General features: G+C 48.6%; 1 protein-coding gene and 1 long non-coding RNA gene across 6 annotated transcripts in view; one reads left to right on the top strand and one right to left on the bottom strand.

Moving 5' to 3' along the window:
- Positions 1–1684: 1684 nt before the first annotated feature.
- On the bottom strand, positions 1685–20962 carry LOC116953286 (uncharacterized). The gene is made up of 3 exons (XR_004404571.2): positions 20841–20962; positions 4861–5017; positions 1685–3846 (listed from the first exon to the last, which is right to left on the bottom strand). It is a non-coding gene; the product is annotated as an uncharacterized LOC116953286 (long non-coding RNA).
- LOC116953284 (kelch-like protein 9) overlaps positions 14310–24352 on the top strand; it is an 85898-nt gene continuing 75855 nt past the window's right edge. The window contains exons 1-2 of one of the 5 annotated variants that reach the window (XM_032973355.2): positions 21015–21313; positions 23172–23250. Coding sequence is in view for 1 of the 5 variants with exons in the window: in XM_032973353.2 (XP_032829244.1) it covers positions 21228–21313 (86 nt within the window). In the remaining 4 variants the exon portion in view is untranslated. The other 4 variants (XM_032973356.2, XM_032973357.2, XM_032973353.2 and 1 more) reach the window with 4 other exon arrangements.

Below are 24352 nucleotides of genomic sequence, written 5' to 3'. Positions count from 1 at the left end.
CATTCATTACCATGACATATTCATTACCATGACATATTCATTACCATGACATATTCATTACCATGACACATTAATTACCATGACACATTCATGGCTTACCATGACATATTCATTACCATGACACATTCATTACCATGCCATATTCATTACCATGACACATTCATTACCATGACACATTCATTACCATGACATATTCATTACCATGACATATTCATTACCATGACATATTAATTACCATGACACATTCATTACCATGACACATTCATGGCTTACCATGACATATTCATTACCATGACACATTCATTACCATGACACATTCATTACCATGACATATTCATTACCATGACATATTCAGTACCATGACACATTCATTACCATGACACATTCATTACCATGACACATTCATTACCATGACACATTAATTACCTTGACACATTCATTACCATGACACATTCATTACCATGACATATTCATTACCATGACACATTCATGGATTACCATGACATATTCATTACCATGACACATTCATGGATTACCATGACATATTAATTACCATGACACATTCATTACCATGACACATTCAGTACCATGACACATTCATGGCTTACCATGACATATTCAGTACCATGACACATTCATTACCATGACACATTCATTACCATGACACATTAATTACCATGACACATTAATTACCATGACATATTCATTACCATGACATATTCATTACCATGACATATTCATTACCATGACATATTCATTACCATGACACATTCATGGCTTACCATGACATATTCATTACCATGACATATTCATTACCATGACACATTAATTACCATGACATATTCATTACCATGACACATTCATTACCATGACATATTCATTACCATGACATATTCATTACCATGACATATTCATTACCATGACATATTCATTACCATGACACATTCATGGCTTACCATGACATATTCATTACCATGACATATTCATTACCATGACACATTAATTACCATGACACATTCATTACCATGACACATTCATTACCATGACATATTCATTACCATGACACATTCATTACCATGACATATTCATTACCATGACATATTCATTACCATGACATATTCATTACCATGACATATTCATTACCATGACACATTCATTACCATGACACATTCATTACCATGACATATTCATTACCATGACACATTCATTACCATGACATATTCATTACCATGACACATTAATTACCATGACACATTCATTACCATGACATATTCATTACCATGACACATTCATTACCATGACACATTCATTACCATGACATATTCATTACCATGACACATTAATTACCCTGACACATTCATTACCATGACACATTCATTACCATGACACATTCATTACCATGACATATTCAGTACCATGACATATTCAGTACCATGACACATTCATTACCATGACATATTCATTACCATGACACATTCATTACCATGACACATTCATTACCATGACACATTCATTACCATGACACATTCATTACCATGACACATTCATTACCATGACACATTCGTTATCATGACACATTCATTACCATGACATATTCATTACCATGACATATTCATTACCATGACACATTCATTACCATGACACATTCATTATCATGACACATTCATTACCATGACATATTCATTAAATACCTTTGGTGGGAAACACCCTAAATGTGTCAAACAATGTTTTCATTTTCACTGCCGGACGAAGTCCTGTCCAAGAAGTGTCAGTTGTGGGCGTTGTTTGACCCTCTACTGCCAAATCCTGGCCGGTAACGTTGGATGAAGTGGGATAAACAGGGCCGGTTTGGATATCGCTCGCCGCTGATGTTCGCCGTGGCTGGAAATCAAACTCGGGTAGTCTGCGGGTTCAAATCACTACACACCGCTTCACAACATTTCAAAAATACATATCCTTCTAAAATACATATCCTATGTGTTATATAAATGTATTGCACCTAAAAAAAGACAGTTTCATACGGGGAGGGAGGGGGGGGGTCTCTCTTATTTAATGTTTATTTTTTAATCCGCAAGGTACACACGCAGCTCGAGAACCCCGTTTAACAAAGCACCATCTGACTCTGACAACTCTGCCAACCTGTACTCCAATCCTGCAGGGCATTTCCTGGAAATGAACGCGGCGCCGACTTGCAGGTGGCACTGCGATTGTCTGGTCAAAGACGCAGACACCCACGCACCTCTATGAATGGCGCGATCGATGCGCCAAGCGTGAAACTAACTCAATTGAATCATGCTAATCAACTCACCGTCATTCTGTAGCCCGACTGCTGCAAGGCGGCTTCTCCATACGATTACAGTCGTGGCGGGCTGTTTGACCATACTCCACCACGCTGGTCAGCGCAAGGATGACGAAGAGGGTGCCGAAGACCGGATATCACCGAGACTCACCGCCGATGTCAGCCATGGCCGAGAATCGAATCAGAATCTGAATATTTATTTATACTGGAGGAATCACGATGAGCTATGAAGCTCTTTGTCACAGATGGCCAGTAAATTGACCTCGGGTCACGCCCCACCGCTCCAACCCATCCCGAAATCAATTCAATGCGTTTTATAAACGGATCTCTGTCACAAACATTGCGCCAATAACAATGCAGAACACACGCTTTAAGACTGTCCCCTTAATTAAATCACGTGACGATTGCAACTCTGCTGCTTGTACCCACCCCACGTCACCAACCAGGGTGGTGAAGTATGGTCAAACGACTCTCACGATCAAAATGCCTTCGGGGGGAGACCTTTCATCCAGCAGTCGATTGGCCGTAGATTGTAAAGGTGCAGGCCTTGCAAATGTCTTGCCCACGTCACTGTTACATGGTTTTTATAGCTTTATTTTGGTAATTTCGAAAACGTTTGTTTGTTGTCGTGCAGAGTTAGACCGATAACTTTAATCTAAATTGTCTTATGGTTGCTATTGTTTGACTTGCATCCCACTGGGATTTTTGCACACAGCGTTGGTGTACGGTGCTTCTTCTGAAAGACTTTGCCGGTTTTTTTCCAGGATTATTCTGTTTGCGCGTAGTCACCTCAAGATGTTTTCTTGTTCATGTTTTTGTTTTGTTGCGGTTGCACCCGATTCAAGAGCCGTATAGCTCACAGGGCTATTACCTAATCAATGAACCTGAAATCGAAACTGCTGGCAGAAGGGCCTCCAGGACTTCTAGGGTTCTTCTCCCGGAGTAATTTGGCCTACTCTTCCACGATGGCCACATGTCTTTGATGACGGGGGAGGGCCCACTCAACGCATGCCACTTGCCAATCGACTACAACGTAAACCGTTTATTTAGCTGGGTTTGTTTTATTTTAAGAAACCTGCAGCATTGTTTCATCTGCCACACCAGGAGATTGAATCGGCGATCTGTGGATCACAAAAAGATAAATTACATAGTATCGTTATTTCGAATACAGTATATATATACCCACATACAAGGGCTGAATAATACACCGGTATGTACAGTGTAAGAAGCCATACATTATTGCTTTGCTGTCTTATCCGATTGCGATCACAAGCCGACACACGGAAATAACGCCAACCTCAGGGCGGGGTTTAAGATATTTATATTTTTTCTAACGCATCAGCTTTCTGCCAAGGCTCCACACACAGACGCAGGCACGTCAAAAAAAATCCTCTCCGAAAAACTTCAAAAGATCGAGTCGCCGTAGAAGTGGCGCGGTCCGAGTTGTTGGCATTCTTCGGAGATGTTTCAACGTTTCCGTCTTCATTTCTTTTTCAAGTTCCATGGGCAGCGTTGAGTCTCGATCTTCGTCTTCTTCTTCCCTACGGCTGATGTAGATGCAGAGCAACAACCACAATTTCATATTCAGGTGTGTTCCCGAGTTTGTGTGCGTGTGTGTTTGTGTCACTTCGGCGAGCGGTTGTGTAGCAGGTTAGCGCACTGAGCTACGAACCTTCTTCTCCGCCTGGCCCTTCTCGTATATTCGCAGCAAGGGCAGTTAAAGAAAACAACAAGGAGGTGATTTTGTAATATTTTTCGCCGCTGCAGCAACAAAAAGAGGCCAAACAAATGAAAATAAAATTGTTCTGCAATTATTCGCGAGGCATGCACGTGCAGTAGCATTGTTTATAATCCCTCCCGCCCCACGTGTGTGAAAACACTGATGGGGATAACAAACAACGGGAATTAAAAAACGCAGGGTGGAATGTTGCCTAAAGCGCCGCTGTTGCCGCTGTTGTTGTTGTTGTTGTGTCAACCGCGCCGAGACGTTGCTCGCTGCGTGTTTGATCACGCAACAACTCGTGGTTGCCACCTATCCTGGTCTTCCCAGGATCGTCCTCTTCAATTCGCTCATTTCTCCCTCGTGGGGAACTCCCCAAGTCTCCCCTGGGACATTAAGAGCCCTGTTGTTTTTACTTGTCAGTTGAGTGATTATAATAATAATGATGATGATGATAAACAATGATGATGCACAACTCAATACAATGTCTTCTTTGGTTCTTTCGGTAAAGTCACGTAGAATGAGAATACAATAATAAATTGATAAAATAAAATAACACGATAATATTCTCACGACGTTTCGGCCACAACACAAGCGGCCTTCATCAGGTGAAGGGGACGAGACTGTCTGGAGGACAGCGCTGGAGTGTCAGTCTCGTCCCTTCACCTGATGAAGGCCGCTTGTGTTGTGGCCGAAACGTCGTGAGAATATTATTGTGTTATTTTATTTTATCAATTTATTATTTTATTCGCATTCTACGTGACTTTACCGAAAGAACCAAAGAAGATGAATCCTTGCAGTCACGAAAGCTTTAAATCGAAATTCAATACAACGTGTTCACCTCCAGCTTCGCCTCCTTCTGGCACCATCAAATCTTCTTTTGCGTCTCAGAGGTGGCAACCGTAGTCTTTGTGCAAGTCTCCCTCGGAAGACGGCCCTCTCCCAGTAGCCGCAGCTATCGAGCGTGCAGGCAGGCAGTGCAACTGCTCCGGCAGTGGCTATCAAGAAGAAGACGAAGAAGAAGAGGGTGAATATCACACACACAGAGGGCGTCCCCCGTACGTACGTATGTAAATTGAATCTCTTTCGCACCGTACGTAGCCAACCACGCCCATCGGTTTCAAAGGCAACGATCCCCCGTATCGCCTGAGCAGACCGTAGGGGCAAGTGCTGTTCGGGAGCAGCACCTATGAAGGTCGCCATGGGTACACGAGGGGGTGGGTTGGCCAGCACCGCCTTCGTCTCCCCACACCGCGCCAGGCACTTGCTTGAGGCGCTCTCATCGCTGCGCCACTGTTTCACGGCGCGAGCCTCACAAATCCGCGTCGCTTCTCTCAGAAGGGCAGTTGTCAAATACCGCACAGAGCTCGTCGTATTCAGCGCGTGGAGTTTAGATTTGCGCTAGACTGTGACCTCTCGACAAATTGAAGTGCTGTGGCATTCACGTACCGACCGAGCCATTTAAAACAATATGCAGGACAAGGGCAAATAGTCAAAGTGATTTCCTGCTCAAATGAGCATCCGGGCTGAAGGCTGATTGATTTAAAACTCCCAACCAGGATGCGAATTTTAGTATGTTGAATTTCTTTTGCACTGTGTGTCGCCAACCGTACTAATCGGGGGGAGGACAACACGCTAAACACCAAAAAAAAACTTCTCAAGAAATTACTTTCTTTTCGATTTAAAGCTTTCGTGACTGCAATGATTCATCTTCTTTGGTTCTTTCGGTAAAGTCACGTAGAATGAGAATAAAATAATAAATTTATAAAATAAAATAACACAATAATATTCTCACGACGTTTCGGCCACAACACAAGCGGCCTTCATTCTACGTGACTTTACCGAAAGAACCAAAGAAGAGAAATTACTTTCTATCTCGATAATTGAAAAGTGCATAGCTCCAGCGGCTCCCTAAGGGAGAGCGTTCCAGACGGCCGCAGAAGAGCATCTGAAAGCGCGCGGTGCAGTGACCACCGTCATTGTTCAATGGCCATGCTTCCGGAACCACCGTGCTGGATATTCAGAACTTGGCACAACAACGAAACGAGAGAGAGAGAGAGAGATAAACAATTATATTGATACTCTTTGGTTCTTTCGGTAAAGTCACGTAGGTATAAAATAAAATAAATAAAAATCACGACGTTTCGGGCTTTCCCACCTGATGATGGACGCTTGTGTTGCGCCCGAAACGTCGTGATTTATTTTATTTTATACCTACGTGACTTTACCGAAAGAACCAAAGAGTTTGGGATTCCTGCAGTCACGAAAGCTTCAAATCAATGTATATTTATATCCTTGCACCAGTAACGGAGCCCTTGGCAAACAACGCTGGGACAACCGATTGCCTGTTTGGTGTGCCCCAGCGCCCGCAGCGCTGGGGTTTCACGGTGGAGTTGGTCTGGACCCTGCGACCCTGAATAGAAGTCGGCGCAAGGGGAGCGAGTTGCGATCCATGAGTCACTCTGTCAAGTGCCACCCACCCCTCCCGTCACAATCTGCATGGAGCGAAGCCTGGAGCCAGCCCAGAATTATCGCTCGCATGGGCATAGTGCGTGCATTCGCGTATTTTCTGATCCGTCACGTTATTTGTAAATGTCTCTATGTAATTATACAGTATGTGAACTTACACACAAACGCACATCCGTGCACTGGCGTTTTTTTGTTGTTGCTCCAAACGAAAATATAATAATGTCGTATTTAAGATTTAAGGATGTTGCCCTGTTTTGCGACGGTGAGCGCAACTGGGCTTGCAAACCCAGAGGTCAATCTACCAGCGCGGCAAAGTTGACACAAACGGGGCAAGTTTCTTAAATTCCCCCCCCCTCGCCAGCCCACACCCGGCGCGCCTAGAGTGGGTCCCGTGAGCCCTCTCTCGTGGAGGGCCTTCAGCCAGCAGTAGCGTGAGCGAGCAATCGCAGGGCTGCACCGCCACTGCCTGCTGTTAAGTTTATTTTTTGTACGGTTCTTGTGCAAGGTTGTAAAGCGTTACAGGTGAAAAAATGATCGCACCACGTGAAATTAATATCGGCAATGAAAAATTAGAAAATGTACACTTTCCAATTAGACAATGCCAAGGTGTCTGGGATTATTGTAGAATTAAAATTGGCCGGCACCATGGGATGGTGAACGCCTGAAACGCTCTCTGAAACCCAACGGCGTGGTGGCCACATTGAGGATGAGAGGGATTGAGACTCGTGTGATATGATTTCTCACATGACCGTGTGTGGTATGTGTGTCGTCTTATTGACCGAGTGGGGAGCGGCAGTGTACTGGTCAGTGCACTTTGGCTACATTCCGCTCACAGCCAAAATCGGTGACGAATATCTGAACCGGTTCTGGGCCTCCTCTAGGTCGACTCGGCATTAAATAAGTACCTGCTCCGGTGTTTCAACATCAGCACTGGGGAGACAAAAGCAGCTGGGCGTGGTGCTGGCAACTCAACCCGCTCGTGTGCCGTGCCGGCCTTCATTAAGTGCTCGCTAACAGCACTTGCTCCAGCAGTCTGCTAAGGCTATAAGAGGGGGGTTGGGAGATCTTTGTCTTCGTGACCCATCTCAAGCTCCTATCTAATTACACATTTCACCTTCACAGACACCCCACCCCCCACTACACCTCGGGCAACAGTAGACGAAGCCCGTGCTGACGCTGCAAACTTTGGCGCGAGACCTCATCTCGAGCCAGAGTCCCCCCCCCGTCTCCCGGCTGTATGGGGTGGGGGGGGGGGTCACAGATGAATCACGGAGCCGTGTCGTGGGCACGCGCCCCTGTGCAGGGCGCGAGGAGGTCATTCAATGCGGGCGGCAGGCAGCCTCGGCGAGGTCGCGTGCGCGTTGTACGACGGGCACCGGCGGACGGCGCAATGGTCAAATTGTGCCGCTTGGCTCCGGCGAGTCGTGAACTTGTCTGGGCGGCGTTACGGTCAAATTGTTCCGCTTGGCTCCGGCGAGTCGTGAACTTGTCTGGGCGGCGTTACGCTTCCACCGCGGCGAGTTATCGCGCGTTATTTTAAACACGCGTGCTGGGGGGGGGGGGGGCGGGGGGGGGAGCGGGAAGCCCAAGGCCAGCCATTCGGGAGAGAGACGAACTCTTGAACCGGCGGCTATTTTAGGTACGGGCGGTTTCGAATTCGGTGACGAACGACTCCTATGTCGGTCCGCAGGCTGGATGAGAGCGTCGGCGCCACGCCGTGTCGGTCATGCTGGTTGTTCGGGCCGTACTTCGCCACGCTTGCCCCGGCGCGGGTTGCCGATGATTTGTTTTTTTTTTTCCGCACAGGGAACGGTCCCTGAGGTCGCTCGCCACTGATGTGAGCCGCGACCCGGGGACTCAAACTCGAGTCGAGGCGTTCATGTGCCGTACGTATGTGCACGTTGAACTTCTTTCGCACCGTACGCAGCCAACAGTGCTAATCGGAGGTGCGGGAAAGCGTAGGTTTCTAGTGCAGTGTGCTAAATCAGCATGACACAGATCCACCTTTTGATGGATCCCACCGCCCCCTCTCCCCCCCTCCCTTTAGGCGTCCTTTTTGGATGCTCGTTTATAAGTCTTCTTTGAAAAGGTGTTAGTATTAGCAGCGCATTCATTAAACTACAGGAGCACCCGCGTGACCAAAGCGCATCTGACACGTATAACGACAGAGGGATTTTGTAACAATTACGATGTTAAATAATAATAATAATAATGATGATGATAGAGAGCGAATGCTCCGGTATTATTCAGCGAGAGCTGCCCGCTGGGACGCAGCGGAATTTGTTTTTGTAGCAAGGATGTAACAAACAACAACAACAACAACAACAAAAATGAATTGCGGTAAGTGACAGACGCGTTGTTTATTAAAACGGGTCGTTAAAGCTGCGCGCGGGCCCGTGTCTAGGAATCGCCACATTTGCGAGTCGCACAAATAAAGCGTTCACACGCCTCATTAGAGAGTCCTTTGGAGGCGCAGCGCCCCCACCCTCCACCTCCTCCCCCCCCCCCCCGACGTTTACAATTCAGAAATGTGAATCGGTCCTACCGCCGAGAGTCAACGAGACGTGCACACTTCAAAGAAAGAAAATCGACTCCGTTCGTTGATTTCACTGCGTCGCTGAAAATCGTCCCGCACCGCGGGGAGCTCGCTGGATTTGGCTCCGTCGCCGGATCGTCGCGAGAGATGGCAACGGCTTGGGGGATGCGTTCATTCAGCAGCGGATTGATCATTGCCGATGATGATGATGACTACGCTGCTCGGTGATAACCGTGCTACCACAAAAAGCAACACACCCCCAATAATCGCACGTGTTCGATGGTGGATTAAAGCAAATGCTACGTAGGACAAAAAGCGAGGAAGAAAAACCACGCGCACACCATGGATTACGGAGTCCTCTCCAAACTGCTTTTGACCTCAGAGGTATTTCACTAGCTACATGGAATGCAACAGATCGGCAATTGGTTGAGTTTGAGTTCGATCGTGCAGAAACCAGTCTGTGAATCACGATACCGCTCGCGACAGCCTGCGTGTGGATACAAACAAGCCAACAGCAGGTGCCGGGCAGCAGCTAAACGTCGACGTGTCTGCTTTGTATCTCCATATTTCAGTGTTTTTTTTTTATTCTTCATATATTATGTAAATCCTTAATAGCATCGCGACGTGAAAAAAAAGTGTAGTATTCTCATAGGAGGATGATGCTTACGAGAGTTCTAATACCCTCCCTCCTTCCCTCCCTCCCTCCCTCCCACCCTCCCTCCCTCCCTCCTCCCTCCCTCCATCCCTCCCTCCACCCTCCCTCCCTCCCTCCTCCCTCCCTCCCTCCACCCTCCCTCCCCCCTCCCTCCCCCTCGCTCCCTTCCCCCTCCCTCCCTCCCTCTTTTTTTAACGATCAGAAGAAACAGAAAGATGATCGGTCTTTCGGCACTTTGCTTCGTTCATCATGTCGTCTTTTTTGTCTTTTTTGTTTGCTTATGTGTCCCCTTTTTTAAATCAAAGATATAACACGGTTTTCCCATGTAACATAAATCCCATTGTGTGCTACTGTGTTCATAAACACCAGCAAAACAATTCAGCCTTAAAAACCCATCACCAGATCCCCTGCTATCGTCACATTACACAAAGCGCCCACGGTAGACCAACGCGTCGAGAAAGACGCGACATCCCCCGTCAACTGAGCGTACCGAACTTCCAGCCAAATTCTGGCAGAAACCAGAGGGCCTTGAAGATGCGGCAGTGGCTGGCGAAGCCGCTCCCGTCAATTGCGGGGATCACAAAAAAGATCTCCCAAATCTTGAATAAACACAAGATCCAGGTCCGTTTCAACACATTACATAAAATCCGTGATGTGGTTCCGTCTGTAAAAGATGTGATTCCGGACATACAGTACCCTGGTGTCTACAAACTAAGTTGCCTCTGTGGTAGTAGTTACATTGGAGAAACCAAACGCCATGTCTCGGACCGCATTCGTGAACACAAAGCAGACCTTAAACACGGTAGGACCAACACCTCGGCCGTGGCAGATCATTGTTATAATTCAGTAGGCTCACATGACATTGACTTTTCCAAGACAGAAGTTCTTTGTAAGCCATCTGGCTACCATGAGAGATTCGTTCATGGGGCTATCCACATATACAAGCACAGAGACAATTTCAACCGAGAAGATGGATTCTGGCTTAGCAATCATTGGAAATATTTGATAAACCATTTCAGGTCTTAATTGATTGTTCACGCTTACAGTGGCTTTCAGACAGCATACATTAATTTTTCGTCTCCCCCCTCCTATTTTCAGAACATAGATGGACTAATCCTTCTAAATAAACTGCCAAATCGTTGCGCGTGGCGCTGACGTTTTTTTAAATAAATAAATACACCCTCTAAAAATAAATAACTTAATGCAGACCGGCACGCCTGATGACGACCGTTTGTGTTATGGTCGAAACGTCGTGAGAATTTGTATTGTTTTATATATATTTTATTATTTTATTGTTTCCCTTCAACGTGACTTTACCGAAAGAGCTAAGATTATACAGTTTGGCGTTGTTCATGATAAAGTTAATCAACCCCTCTATATCTTTGGTACCCTCGTTCCCCCTATATCCAAAAATAAGAATTGTGGGGGAGAAATGAAGATTGAATTTCAGTAGAATATTGCGTAACAGCTTATATAGTGAGTCTAGGCTTTTGCAGCGTACGTATTGATGCACCACTGTTTCGAGCTCACCACAGAATCCGCATTCAGGATTTGTGTCTATGAAAAGTGCCAGAAATGTGTTCGTGGTCACAGTCCCATGGGAAATGCTCCAGCTCAGATCACTGTGGCGCTTGTACGATGGATTTGAGTAAAACAGCTCCCAATGAGGCCTCACGTGATCACTGCAGGGCATCGTGTCCCTCCAAACGTAGCCTTTGCGTGACGTTATTATTTGTTGGTGGTGGAAATCGACCATTTGGGCGAACAGCTTTTTCTCGTCTACACTCGAGAAGCACCCCTCCTGGCCATTCCACGAGGTGTGCCCCCCGTGCTGCTGTGAGCAAGAGAGTTGAGAGTGCTCCCGTGCTGGGACGACATTCAGCTTTGGTGGCACTGGGCCACCGCCGGCTGACTCGTCACCAACACTCACAGCAGGCGCGCTCCCCACTGCTGCTGTGAGCAAGAGAGTTGAGTGTGCTCCCGTGCTGGGACGACATTCAGTGTTGGTGGCACTGGGCCACCGCCGGCTGACTCGTCACCAACACTCACAGCAGGCGCGCTCCCCACTGCTGCTGTGAGCAAGAGAGTTGAGTGTGCTCCCGTGCTGGGACGACATTCAGTGTTGGTGGCACTGGGCCACCGCCGGCTGACTCGTCACCAACACTCACAGCAGGCGCGCTCCCCACTGCTGCTGTGAGCAAGAGAGTTGAGAGTGCTTCCTTGCTGGGACGACATTCAGTGTTGGTGACACGGGGCCATCTCTAGCCGACTCGTCACCAACATTCACAGCAGGCGTGCTCCCCACTGCTGATGAGAAGTACCTTCGTACCTCATTCACGAGTTTTGCGGCGAGTCTTACCGAGTGCATTTTGGTCATTGCAGCTATCTCGGTAGGGAGAAGCCACTGCCCCTCCGTGCCTGGTTTCACCAAATCGCCCACCCTCGTGAGGCGTGCGTCCACCATGCGTTTCTCCATGGCAGGGCCCACAAGAGAGAGGGTAGTACCATGTTGGGGTTCCGTAACAGCGGCTCGTGAGCGAATTCTGATGCTGACTGGGGTGTATTCAGTCGGGCAGTGACAAGGAAACCCCAGGTATCTAGGATACTCCTGTAGAAGTGGGGAATCTGCGCGAGTAGAATACCTTTAATGCCCATAAAGAAGAGCTGATTGCTGCACTGAAGGCCCCCGAGGTTATTCAGAAAAAAAGATCCTGTGGAACACCACATGGGTGATGGGGCCGGGTAGAGAAACCTCTGTACGGCTTGTAGACGAAACGTAGAGAGCTGGCTCCGTACACACACCAGACCGTGCCCGCCCTCCCGCAGTGGCAAGGCCAAGATACCAGCAGCCACGCGGTGCTTCCTCTGCGACCAGAAGAAGGCAGCTATCAGTCTCTGAAGTTTGGCTATCAGGTATGCGGGTGGAGTGAGGGAGAAGAAGCGGTGCCACAAGGTGGATGCAACCAACTGGTTCACCACCAGGGGTTTTCCCTCTAAACGTGAGAGACTTGCGCAGGTGCCCCCACAGCTCCAGTCGTTTCCTCACTTTCTCTTCCAGGAAATCCCAATTTTCCTGCAGTGGTTTTTATCTCCAGGCCCCAGGAGCACGCCGAGATGGTGCAGACGCTCTTTGCTCCACGTTATTGTTTTGGCCAACTCAGGGAACTGGGCTTCGTCCCACTTCCCAACAAGCAGCCCACTGCACTTCTCCCAGTTCATCCTGGAGGAGGACGCACGCGGGGAGTAAACCTCTTGGCACTGTCAAAGCTCCCCTGGAGAGGGCAAAATTACTCAAAAAGGAAAATGCAGAAAAAAAGCACACCAATAAAAATAAAAAATACTGTAAACACGCTCGCAGCACAAAACAAGATAGGTCTAAAGGGGATGTTAGCACTGCACTCACACTGGCCGGTGTGGTACAGTGCCAACACGTGGTGCGTGCAACACGTGGAAGCACACGAGACAAAGGAACGACAAAAAAAATCACAAAATCTCAGATTGCTTGAGGAACAGAGGAACTCAAAATCGAACTAAAATCAAAGAAAAAGCGTGATTATGAAATCAACTATCAAATACAAGTGGAGGATTGTGCGGAGAGCGAAGACACCTGTACACTGCAGGCAGCGCAGCCGCGCCCTGAACCTTGCAAACAACAGAAAAGGACAAAGAAAAAAGGACAAAGGAAGTCGAAACAAACAAACAATACGATCACAAATTGTGTATAAAGCAAGACACTTCTATTGAAAGCTTTCGTTACTGCAAGGATTCATCTTCTTTGGTTCTTTCGGTAAAGTCACGCAGAATGAGAACAAAACAATAAACTAAAACAATACAATTCTCACCACGTTTCGGCCACAACACAAGCGGCCCTCCTCAGGTGAAAGGAACAAACCCGTCGGGACGACAGAGCTACATTGTAGCTCTGTCGTCCCGACCGCTTGCGTTGTGGCCGAAACGTCGTGAGAATTTTATTGTGTTATTTTATTATTTTATTCTCATTCTACGTGACTTTACCGAAAGAACCAAAGAAGAAGAAGAAGACACTTACTGTCGGGGAAAATACATCCCGAAAAAAATGGGGTGAGAAAAATGAAGTTTTAGAGGTAAGGCCAGGAGCTTTGGGTGAAACACGCCTCTCTCTCTCTCCATTCCCTCCCTCCCCAGAGAGATCGAGAGAGAGAGAGCGAGCTGGCGGCTATTATAACGCTTTCAAGCCGAGGGAGGAACGCGTGAGAAACAACTCCAGGGCCCCCTGTGCCTTTCGAGGCTTGAAGCACGGGCTCGATGGGCGTCGCAGGCAGAACAACAGCACAGCGGAACGACGGACCACGGTGCCAAAAAAACATGCATTTCGCGGGCCAATCGTTTGTTCAATCCGGTCGCGGCTTGTACCCTCCGAGGAATTAAAAAAAAAGAACTCGGATCCCAATTTTGTCCCAGGCCACCGGTACACGCTGCTAACGAAAATTGACCTCCACCGCCCCCTCCACCGCCCCCACCACCAACCACCAACAACAACCACCACCACTACCACTGCCGCAGCATTGTGAAGAACGCAGCACAACAGGAGCTCACACCCGCACGCCCGCCCGCCCGCTCGCCCCACGGCTTCACAACACATTTGTGGCAGATAAGTCATCGCCGGTGACTGGGATTGTGCGGGTTTTTTTTTATTGTTGTTGTTGTTGCTGGAACGATAATATTAATAATTAATGTAGTTGTTATTTAAAGCCCCCGTTTTGTCAATACACTGCTGGGTGAAGGCCTCACGCTATGTCGGTAGAATGGGGGGGGGGGGGGGGTTGTTTGACCATACTTCACCACGCTGGTCAGTGTGGGATTGCACATAATAATAGTGATGCCTATCTATTTCATATCCGGGAGTGGTTCTGGCCAAAGTGCCCCGGCCTTGCGCGACATGCTGCCCGAAATGGGTGCTCGCAAACAGCACTTGCCCGAAATGTCCTTGTAGTTTTTTTAATATACGGTATATACAGCATGCAGAGTTTGCGTACGGAGCCTGAAGTGCATTAAAAAATATATATAACATCGCAACTATTTGGGCGATAAGGGCACACGGCAGCACGCGATGAATCACAGCTTGACACTGCCATCGGCAGTTACACGGCAAGCCTTCCCACGCAGCAGTGGATTGAGAATGGCTGAAACTTTAATCAACATTCACAGCAAAGCAACAGAGGTGAGATAATCAGCGTCGCACCTAATGGCTTTTCTTGTTTTCCCACCGTTTGTTTACGATTATTATATTTTTGCCCAATTGTTTTAGCCACAGAGCTTGCCTCAAGCCAAAACAGGGAGTGCTTTAATAAGTCGCGTCCTGTGGAGGAGTCGGTTTGGTGGCTGGACTGAACGGGTTGGTGGTAGGGGGATTGAGGCGGATCGTTTGATGGATGGCAGCTGATTGTTGATATTGTTATGGGCAGGCCGGCTCGGTGCCAGCGTAATCTGAGGAGCTGGGCCGGACAAGGCTGCATGACAAAGAGGAGAGACAGTTTGAGTGATCGTGGGCTTCTTTACACAACAGACTCGCAACTGGTCCAGGTATATGTGCCCCGTGTGTGTGTGCCCGTGTGTGACCAGCTGGGGAGCGGTGGCACAGCGGTTAGCGCGCTGCGCTACGAACCCGGCGACCCGAGCTCGATTCCCACTCACGGCCAATACCAGTGACGCATATCTGAACCGGTCCTGGGCCTACCAAAACTTGACCTCGCCTTAAATGTGTACACGGAATACAAAGGTGGCTGTGTGTGGTGCTAGCTACACCACCCCAACGTGCACCATACCAGCCTTCATAGGTGGTCGCTAACAGCAATTTGAACCGACAGTCAAAATGGCTAAAGGGCAGACTTTATCTTTGTGTGGACTGGCAGATGGTATCTAAACTCGCACTGAGCCTCCCCTCTATCGACTCAGCCTTGAACGAATGTGCCGTGTAAACATCAGCACTGGGGAGACAAAGGTGGTCCGGGCATGGTTCTGGCCCCATCACCACCCCTGCCCCTCACGCCGGCTGTAACAGGCTCTCCCAAAAGGGCACTTGCCCCGACAGTCTGCAAGGCTTCACGGGGAATCTTTGCCTTGCGTGCGTCTGTGCAGAGACGCGGCACGTGCCCGTGCGCCCGGGCTTCTGTGCCGTTGATAGACGAGGTGGCATTTGCGTGCGCATGGCAACATGTTCGGAATCCGTAAAATCAATGTGCGCGCGAGCCCGCGTGTGCGCGTGGGGAGCGCGTGCACGCACGTGTTTTGGGACGTGCGCAATTTATGCTGCGTGAAATTGTGCCCCGTGACAGGCAATTAAATCTAATTTGGTATACCGTTCTCACTTGTTTATATTTATACGGTATTGATGGGTGTGGAGTCGATATCTACAACAACAAAAAAGGCATTATTCTATTGTTCTGTAGCATTTTGGAAATGACAGCCACCGGCACAAAACATTAATATCTGCAAACGAAAGCTGACATCTATTGTGGAAAAATCACCCGTGCATAGGATTTGCACGCTCAATAGATCCGAGTGCATAAGCCTCGACTCAAATACAGCGCTATGACTGTATGCAATGGTTGAAGCAGGGGGCACAGTGGTTAGCGCACTGCGCAGTGAACCCTGTTACCTGAGTTCAATTCCTGACCACAGCTAACATCAGTGATATCTTAACCAGGTCTGGGCTCATGCTTTACCGACCAGCACTGACCAGTGTGGGGAAGTATAGTCAAACAAATCCCCCCACTTACCAACGTGGCGTGGGGAGGCCTTCATCCAGCTGTGGATTAAAAAAGAGCTCGAAAAAAATGGGTGATGTAATGCATTAGTTAATTAGTACATTCATTAAGTGTATCTACGTAAAACACTAAAGACATATCATACTGATAGGTGAAGGTGCAGCACTGCAATTTCTTGCTCGTGCCATAGTTGGCCAAAGGGCATCGACTGGAGGGAGATCTTGAGATCCCACAGTAATCGACGATTTCCAGCTTTACTCTTCCACGATGGGCAGACTTTTTTTCGACAAAAAGAGGTGGGAGTACCCACACTTTTCACCACCACACGCGACCAGCTTACTGTCTGAACTGTGGTGAACCCATTTATGCTGGTATATGGAGAGAGGCGGGTGCGGTGGGGTTTAAGAAACGTGCACCAATTCTTCACCTGCTGTGCCGGGAAACGGAATCGAACCGGTGACCTTTGGACTGCAGGTCCAGTACGGTGACCGTTACACCACGGCTGTGTGGCGATGCCTGAGAGATTATGTTGAATCTGGCCATCGTGTCTTTTGCAACTACATAATTAACGGCTAAAGCGTTTCACGCCCCTTGCGCTGAAGTTCATGTGAATCGCAAATTGACGTTGATTCACTTTGTTTTCATGAATGGCCAACAGAGAGCCACATCTCTACACCTCCCGGTCAACATAGTAATTAGAGGAGTACACATGTTTTTTTCAAATCGCACAAACACGGGCCAAGTATTAACTCGCATTAAATGTTATAATCGGGCAGCCCAGAGGTCAAAGGTCAGAACTCAGAGCTGGCATCACTGAGATCCTCGGTTCGAATTCAGGTTGCCACCTGTGATTAAACTGGGCTCTCAAGTGTAGCGAGTTGATCACATTCGCTCGGTCACCAATGAATGGCATGAAAAAAAAACATCACATAAAATTAAATTCTTGTTTCTAGAATTAAATTATCGGGTTAACTGTCATCCCACAGACATTACTGTACTCTCACATGCAGAGCGGGTGGAGCAAGTGTTGAACACAGCCCACTGTGTGGACCAGAGGTCACCTAAAATAAACTCAGAGGCAGCTCTGTGTCATCTGCTTCCGTGGACCGTTCTCCAACATGAAGGGTTTGTGCTACCCTGCGAGAATTACGGAACGGATTTTTTTTGTCTCATGCCATGGCGCCAACTGCGCAATTGGGATAAAAATTGGGGACTAAAATACAATCTATATATTTCTTGTATTCTGTCACAAGAGACATTTCTCCAGGCAAAGTCACTTTCAGCCCCAGCACGCGCTCAGATAATTACTGTTGTTACAGCGAGACAAAATAATTGTAGATTTAAGCTCGGGTACGTAAATGCTGATGTGGCTGGTCGTCTCACGCGTGCCACAAGCACGCGGGAGTGAAATTCCTCCACACGTGTCACCGCTATTATCATCCTCATCATCCCCGCGGGAGCACGCCATCAGCTTAGGGATTAAACTCCGCGTGGAAACCGTGGCCAATGGCAGCGAAAAATATAAACGGCTGGCAAGGCGACACGTTACGAATGCGCGCGCGCATGTGCGTGTACGCATGTGACATGCATACAAAGACAAAGATCCCCCATATAGCCTTAACAGACTGTAGGGGCAAGTGCTGTTAGCGAGCACCTATGAAGGCCGGAACGGTTCACGAAGGGGTGGGTGGCCAGCACCACGCCCGACCGCCTTTGTCTCCCTAGTGGCAATGTTTACACACCGCACCAGGTACTCATTTGAGGCTGAGTCGACCTAGGGGAGGCCCGGGACCGGTTCAGATAATCGTCACTGGTGTTGGCCGTGATGCGGGAATCGAACCTGGGTCGCCAGTATCATAGCGCAGCGCGCTAACCGCTACACTATCGCTCCCCACAGAGGTCACATGCATACACACACGTATGCGCACACGTGCACACATGCATGTGCACACACGCAAGGTCGACTCAAATTAGTACCTGGCGCAATGCGTAAACATCGCGACTAGGAAGACAAAGGCGGCCATGCGTGGTGTTGGCCACCCACCCACTAGTGTGGCGTGCTGGCCTCCATTGGTGCCACTCAAGAAGAGCACTTGCCACAAAAGTTTGTCAAGACTATACGGGGGATCCTTGTCGTCGGACACATTTTGGAATGTACGAACAGAAGGTACTTGGGCTGATTTAATCAATATCAGAATGTGTGTAGGCGCGCGCGCTGTGTGTGTGTGTGTTTTATTTATTTTGTGTGGAGCGGTTGTGCAGTGGTCCTCGCATTGCGCTCTGAACCCAGTGGCTAGAATTCAATTCTGAGCCACAGCTAACATCAGCGGCGAGCGGTAACCGGTATCTCTAACCGTTCCTGAGCCCCACCCCCCCCCCCCCCCCTTAGGTCAATTCAAGCCTTCAACGAGTACCTGTTCCAGTATGTAAATATTAGCACCGGGGACACAAAGGAAAGTTAGCTGTGACGCTCACAGCAGCATTCCCTTGTGTGCCGGTACCAGCCTTAATTTTGCGCTCGCTAACAGAATTCGCGCTTGGGGGCCTTTAAAAGGGCTCCGGGGGCGACCTTTGTCATCCGAGTGGAAAATGAGGCACCGCGCTTGGGCTTTGTTCCCGGCCACACACACGCACACACCAAATACAAATACCCCCCGTATAGCCTTGACATACTGGAGAGGCAAGTGCTGTTAGCGAGCACCTATGAAGGCCGGCACGACACACGAGGGGGTGGGTGGCCAACACCACGCCCGGTCGCCTTTGTCTCCCCAGTGGCGATGTTTACACATCGCACCAGGTAATAATTTGAGGCCAAGTCGACCTAGGGGAGGCTCAGGACCGGTTCAGATAATCGTCACTGGGTGTTGGCCGTGAGCGGGAATCGAACCCGGGTCGCCAGGTTCGTAGCGCAGCGCCCTAACCGCTATACCACCGCTCCCCGCATACACACGCACCAACACCACTACAACCACCACCACTACAACCACTCGTCACCACCACCGCTACCACCACCAGTGCCCAACCGGAATCGGGCACCCAGCGTAAGCATCCTCGAGGTTGACTGAGCTTGCAATGGTGAACTGTCATAAAACAAAAACAATATATAGTGCTGGGGAGGAGTAGGCAATCGTGCGTAGCGATGAATACCTAAACAACCCCTCCATGTGCTGTTCCGGTCATACCAAGGGGCCTGCCAAGAGCACTTGCCTTAAGAGCACCACATTCAAATATACAATGGGGAGCTTTGTGAGCGTGTTTTTTGAGATGTATGTGCGTCCGCCGTCAACACATTATGTATGTAAAACGTTTGTTTTGTGAAACCGTATTAAGTGCTGCTCGAGCGCAAATAACGAAACATTCGACGCCGTTCGTTAGTAGCACTGCCCTTGAAAGAGGAATACGTCAATAATAGCCGACGTTTCAAGCAATGTCTCTCCTTCTTCATCCTCTTCTTTCTCTTCCTCTTCTTACTCTTCTTCCTCTTCGTCCTATTCCTCTTAGTCTTCCTCTACCTCTTCTTCTTCTTCTTCATGCTCTTAACTGAAGAGCACATTCCCGGAACTGTCGTGACATTACGTGCGTGGCCGCACGTGTTTATGCAATTTCATGAAACTGCAACTGAAGTCTCGATATGCATGCACGTGCATTAGTTTGCACTCGGCTCAGTTCTCCTGCCGCGCCGTCTGATCCAACACATTGAGCGCGTCCCGGATGATCCGTTCGTGGAGCGGTTAGTGCGCTACGAACCTGGCGACCAGAGTTCGATTCCCGCTTACGGCCAACCCACACCAGTGACGATTGTCTGAACCGCTCCCGGGCCTCCCCCTAGGTCGACTCAGCCTCAAATGAGTACCTGGTGCGATGTGAAAAACATCGCCAATGGGGAGACAAAGGCGGTCGGGCGTGGTGCCGCGCCACCCACCCTGCCCGCGTGCCGTGGCGGCCTTCATAGGTGCTCGCTAACAGCCCTTGCTCCGACAGTCTGTTGAGGCTATACGGGGGATCTTTGTCTCCTTTGAGATCGACACCAGCCCGCGCACGTGCCCGGTGACCAGGGAGAGTCGAGACGCGTGGCATTGTGGCCGGATTTCAATGCATTGCATTACCAGCTAAATATATTTTCTTCCGAATGACACTCCAGCGTGTCCCGATCTCTACAGCGCCGCAGCTGCGAGTAAGTGTTATGTTTTAGTGAGAGGGGGGGGGGTTTGTATTTGCTTTCTTCTTGGGCGAGCACAGGCTATTACTTGCTGCTGGGGCTGCAGAAACGATACAGACATGCCCATTAGCGGTGGGCGTGTTGAGAAGATTGCATCCCGTGGCCGTCGCGCGCGTCTCGCGCCGTACACTGTTAATCAAGGAGACCGTAATCGCGTTGTTATATACGACACGTGTGTCCGTGCGGAGAGAGGTACCCGCATGAAGCGTGGGGTGGTGGTGGTGGTGGGGGGTACGCGCGCCATTGATGTTGTCGGCTCTCGCGCGTGCGTGCGTGAGAGAGAGAGGAGATAAGAAGAGAGGGGGCGCGCACAACCTTGGGTGGTGCAACATTCAGAGGAGGTGGGGGGGGGGGGCTCAGAGCCGAAAGCAGAGAAACCTCCATTCATTCGCCTCCGTCCTTCACAGCGAACGCGCGCAACGCAACGCACGAGCGCGCGCACGCACGCACGCGCACACACGCATGAAGTCACACGCCGACCCACACCACCCAACCCACCCACCATCCGTGACGGCTCGCACTGGCTGATTGGTGGGGGTGTCTGGGTGCTGGGCCGGCGAGCCGATGCGAGGGCATTTCAGTGATGAGCAAATTCAGGCTCAGACGTCCCTGCTCTTGCTTGATCGGGCGCGCTGTGCCTGCAGCGGACAAGATGAGAGTTCAGAGCAGGTGAGAAGGGGGGGGGGGCTTCCTTCACCTGATCGTTGTGGTCACATCAAAGTCGTCATTGTCATCATCATCATCATGATTGTCATCGCCGTCATTGTCATCACCTTCGTCTCACCATTGTCCTCATCATCGGCGTGACAACCACTGCAAGCATTTCAGTGTCGCGATCGCATTATCAAAATCATCATTGTCATCGGCATCTGTGGCATGATCATCACCACTGTGATAGTCATCACCCTTATCATTGAATTACTGCACCATCATCTATATTATCGTTATTATCATCATCACAGTTACATTACGGTTATTGCCTTAATAATGATCGTTTTTCAGTGGTGTTTATAGTCACACTACGATATACCATGTATTATTCACTCTGCAATGAGTACACCAATTTGCCAATATTTTTGTCGTCTTCTGCGTTCGCATAATTATTGCAAATAATAACGGTCAGCATTGTCTTGCACATTTATAACTTTAATGATCTCAATCTTGACCTATGGCATCAATGCAAGTGACAGTTTATCGTAAACTTGTAGCTGAAGTGTTATCATCTCGCATACACATTTCAGCGTAATGATGTATCATCATTATGATCATCACCGTCAGCGTTCATATTCTCCAAAAAGTTATTGCTTCCACGCGATTTTATCATCATAATTGTCATTATTCCAAAAACCATAATTATTATCACATCATTATTCTATTGCTATCACCATCATCACAATGTCCAATTTTTAATTGTTCCCAAAACAGTAATGATCACAGTAAAACAGTAATTATTGTATTATTATAATCACCAGCATCATTACTCTCCTATAATTTTCACAAAAGGGATGATCCCCCCCCCACCCATTGTTCTATCATCGCCATAATCATTGCCTTAGTATTATACAATGTAACAAAAAATGGTCCTGGGTAGTAAGTGTTATTTCCTAATTGCTTATGCCTCAAAAGTACAGAAAATGGCTATTATTCCCCACAAACTTTGCTTTTGTGACCAGAACAGTGATATTTTGAAATGTACCTATTTTCAATGAGAAAACGTGGTGTGCATTTGTGTCTTTCGTTCACATAAAGTCCTGGTCACAAAAGAAAAGTTTGTGGGGAATAATAGCCATTTTATATACTTTTTAGGCATAAGCAATTAAAAATTAACACTTAGTACCCAAGAACAAAAATTGTGTTACATAGTGATTTATCATTCTCAATAGAACACTGTTGAGTATGACAACATGCCTCAAACATGTATCATCATCATCATCAATTGATTTCTTACTACTCAAAAGATTATCATGACCTCATTAATAATCATCATCATCAATATAACGACCACGATCACCTAAGCAACGATGTTTGTGGTTGCACTGTTTTTGAGCAGCGATAACAAAGAAAGTTCTTGGCTGGCGGGCAAGGCGTGCTAGCTTTGATGTGTTTGTGAGCCCTACATTACATTGAATCAAGCGGGGGGTAGGCACGGAGGGAGGGAGAGCGAGAGAGAGGGCATAAGCCTCGTGAATCTCTTCCGTGTAACGTTTGTGAGCAGGTGGTAAGCCAGCATGGGCAAAGCAACTGGGCAAAGGCTACGATCCAAATATCCACCCTACCCCCACCTCTCTCTCTCTCTCTCCCTAAAGCAACGCACGCCAGCCGGCAAATCTACGCTCATCCGTTCACTCACTCACTCCCGAGTCTCGGGCACTTACAACGTTAGCTATGCCTTCTGTCCGTGTCCAGGCTGTCATTCAATCATCAGCATCACCACCACCACCACAATAGCCATCATCATTACTACTAATACCACTATCACATTATCATTATTATCATCACAATTATAATTCACCGCTCGTGTGGGAAGGGGACCGATGGGCCAAGATTTCAGGAGATAGGCTGTGACTGGTGGTGGACTGGAGGAAGCGCGCAGAGGCAAAGCAAAGGTAAGTTTGTGCAAATGAGTGAGGTTCGCCTGTTCCTATCTGCACGGGTCTTCTAGAGATCACAGCTCTCGTCGCTATGTCTTTATTGTAGACACGATGATAAAATATCTCCGCGTGCGCGCCTATTCCTTGCCCCTGTGTTGCTGCGTGATGCCTTAAGAGTACAGTGCTCTCATCAAGGCTTTCTGCCCGTCGCGGAGTGTTTAGCTCACGTAGCTACACGAGCCTGCAATCTACGCAAGACCGGTGGTCTGCCCGGTTCTGTTAGATTTTTCCCGGACGTGGCAGGTGAGACGACCTTGCGAGTTTCGTATTCAATGCCCGCACGACCCACCCCGCGTCTCTGTCCACCCAAGCAGTGTCAAACTGGGACACCCACCGTTAATGAATTACAATCGGAAGGTCGCCCGTGGTCGTGGTGAAGTGTGGGATACTCCACATCCCTTCCTTCTTGCAATGATTCGGGCGAATGTCCTCTGCTTAGAGTGGAGGTCTCTCAAGGTCTCCCTGCAGTAGACGCCCATCCGCCAGCAGTGCCGTGAAGCAAGCGATTTGCAGGGCCGCGCCTTTGTTTTAAAACTCAGCAGAGTGAAGCCAGCCAAGCCTGTGGAGGGATGGGTTGTCAGCAGAGGGCAGCGCCCAGCGAAATAATTTATTGCATTGTACCGTGCTCACACAGGCTGCGTTTTCATCGCCTTCAACCCACGTTCAACAGCGTGGTGAAGTATGGTGCTCAAATAATCCTTCGCCGTGACCCGCACGGTGTGACGAGGTCCTAATCCAGCAGTGAACCGACAGAGGGACTGCTGCTCGTGTATGTTTACAGGACAGCGCTTTGTCAATCCAACTGCTGGATGAATGCCCTCCCCGTGCAGTGTCGGTGCATGAGGGTCGTCTAACCATACTTCACCAAGGCTGACCAGGTCCGAGTTGGTGGAAGGAGGGAGGGGGGGGGGGGTTAGAGGGAAATCCAGGAGCTGTTCAGAAATTTATCGCCACTGATGTTAGCCGTCGCCAGACATATACAGTAACTTAGCTAGCCAGGTTGATAGTGCAGTGCATGTATGTTGAACTTCTTTGGCACCGTACGTAGCCAACCGTG

The sequence above is a fragment of the Petromyzon marinus genome, chromosome 51, assembly GCF_048934315.1.
Source record: "Petromyzon marinus isolate PM22_M1 ecotype Great Lakes invasive population chromosome 51, UKy_Petmar_22M1.pri1.0, whole genome shotgun sequence".
NCBI lineage: Eukaryota > Metazoa > Chordata > Hyperoartia > Petromyzontiformes > Petromyzontidae > Petromyzon > Petromyzon marinus.
The sequence above is the reverse complement of the archived record's forward strand: the minus strand, read 5'-3'. Positions and strand labels throughout refer to the sequence as shown.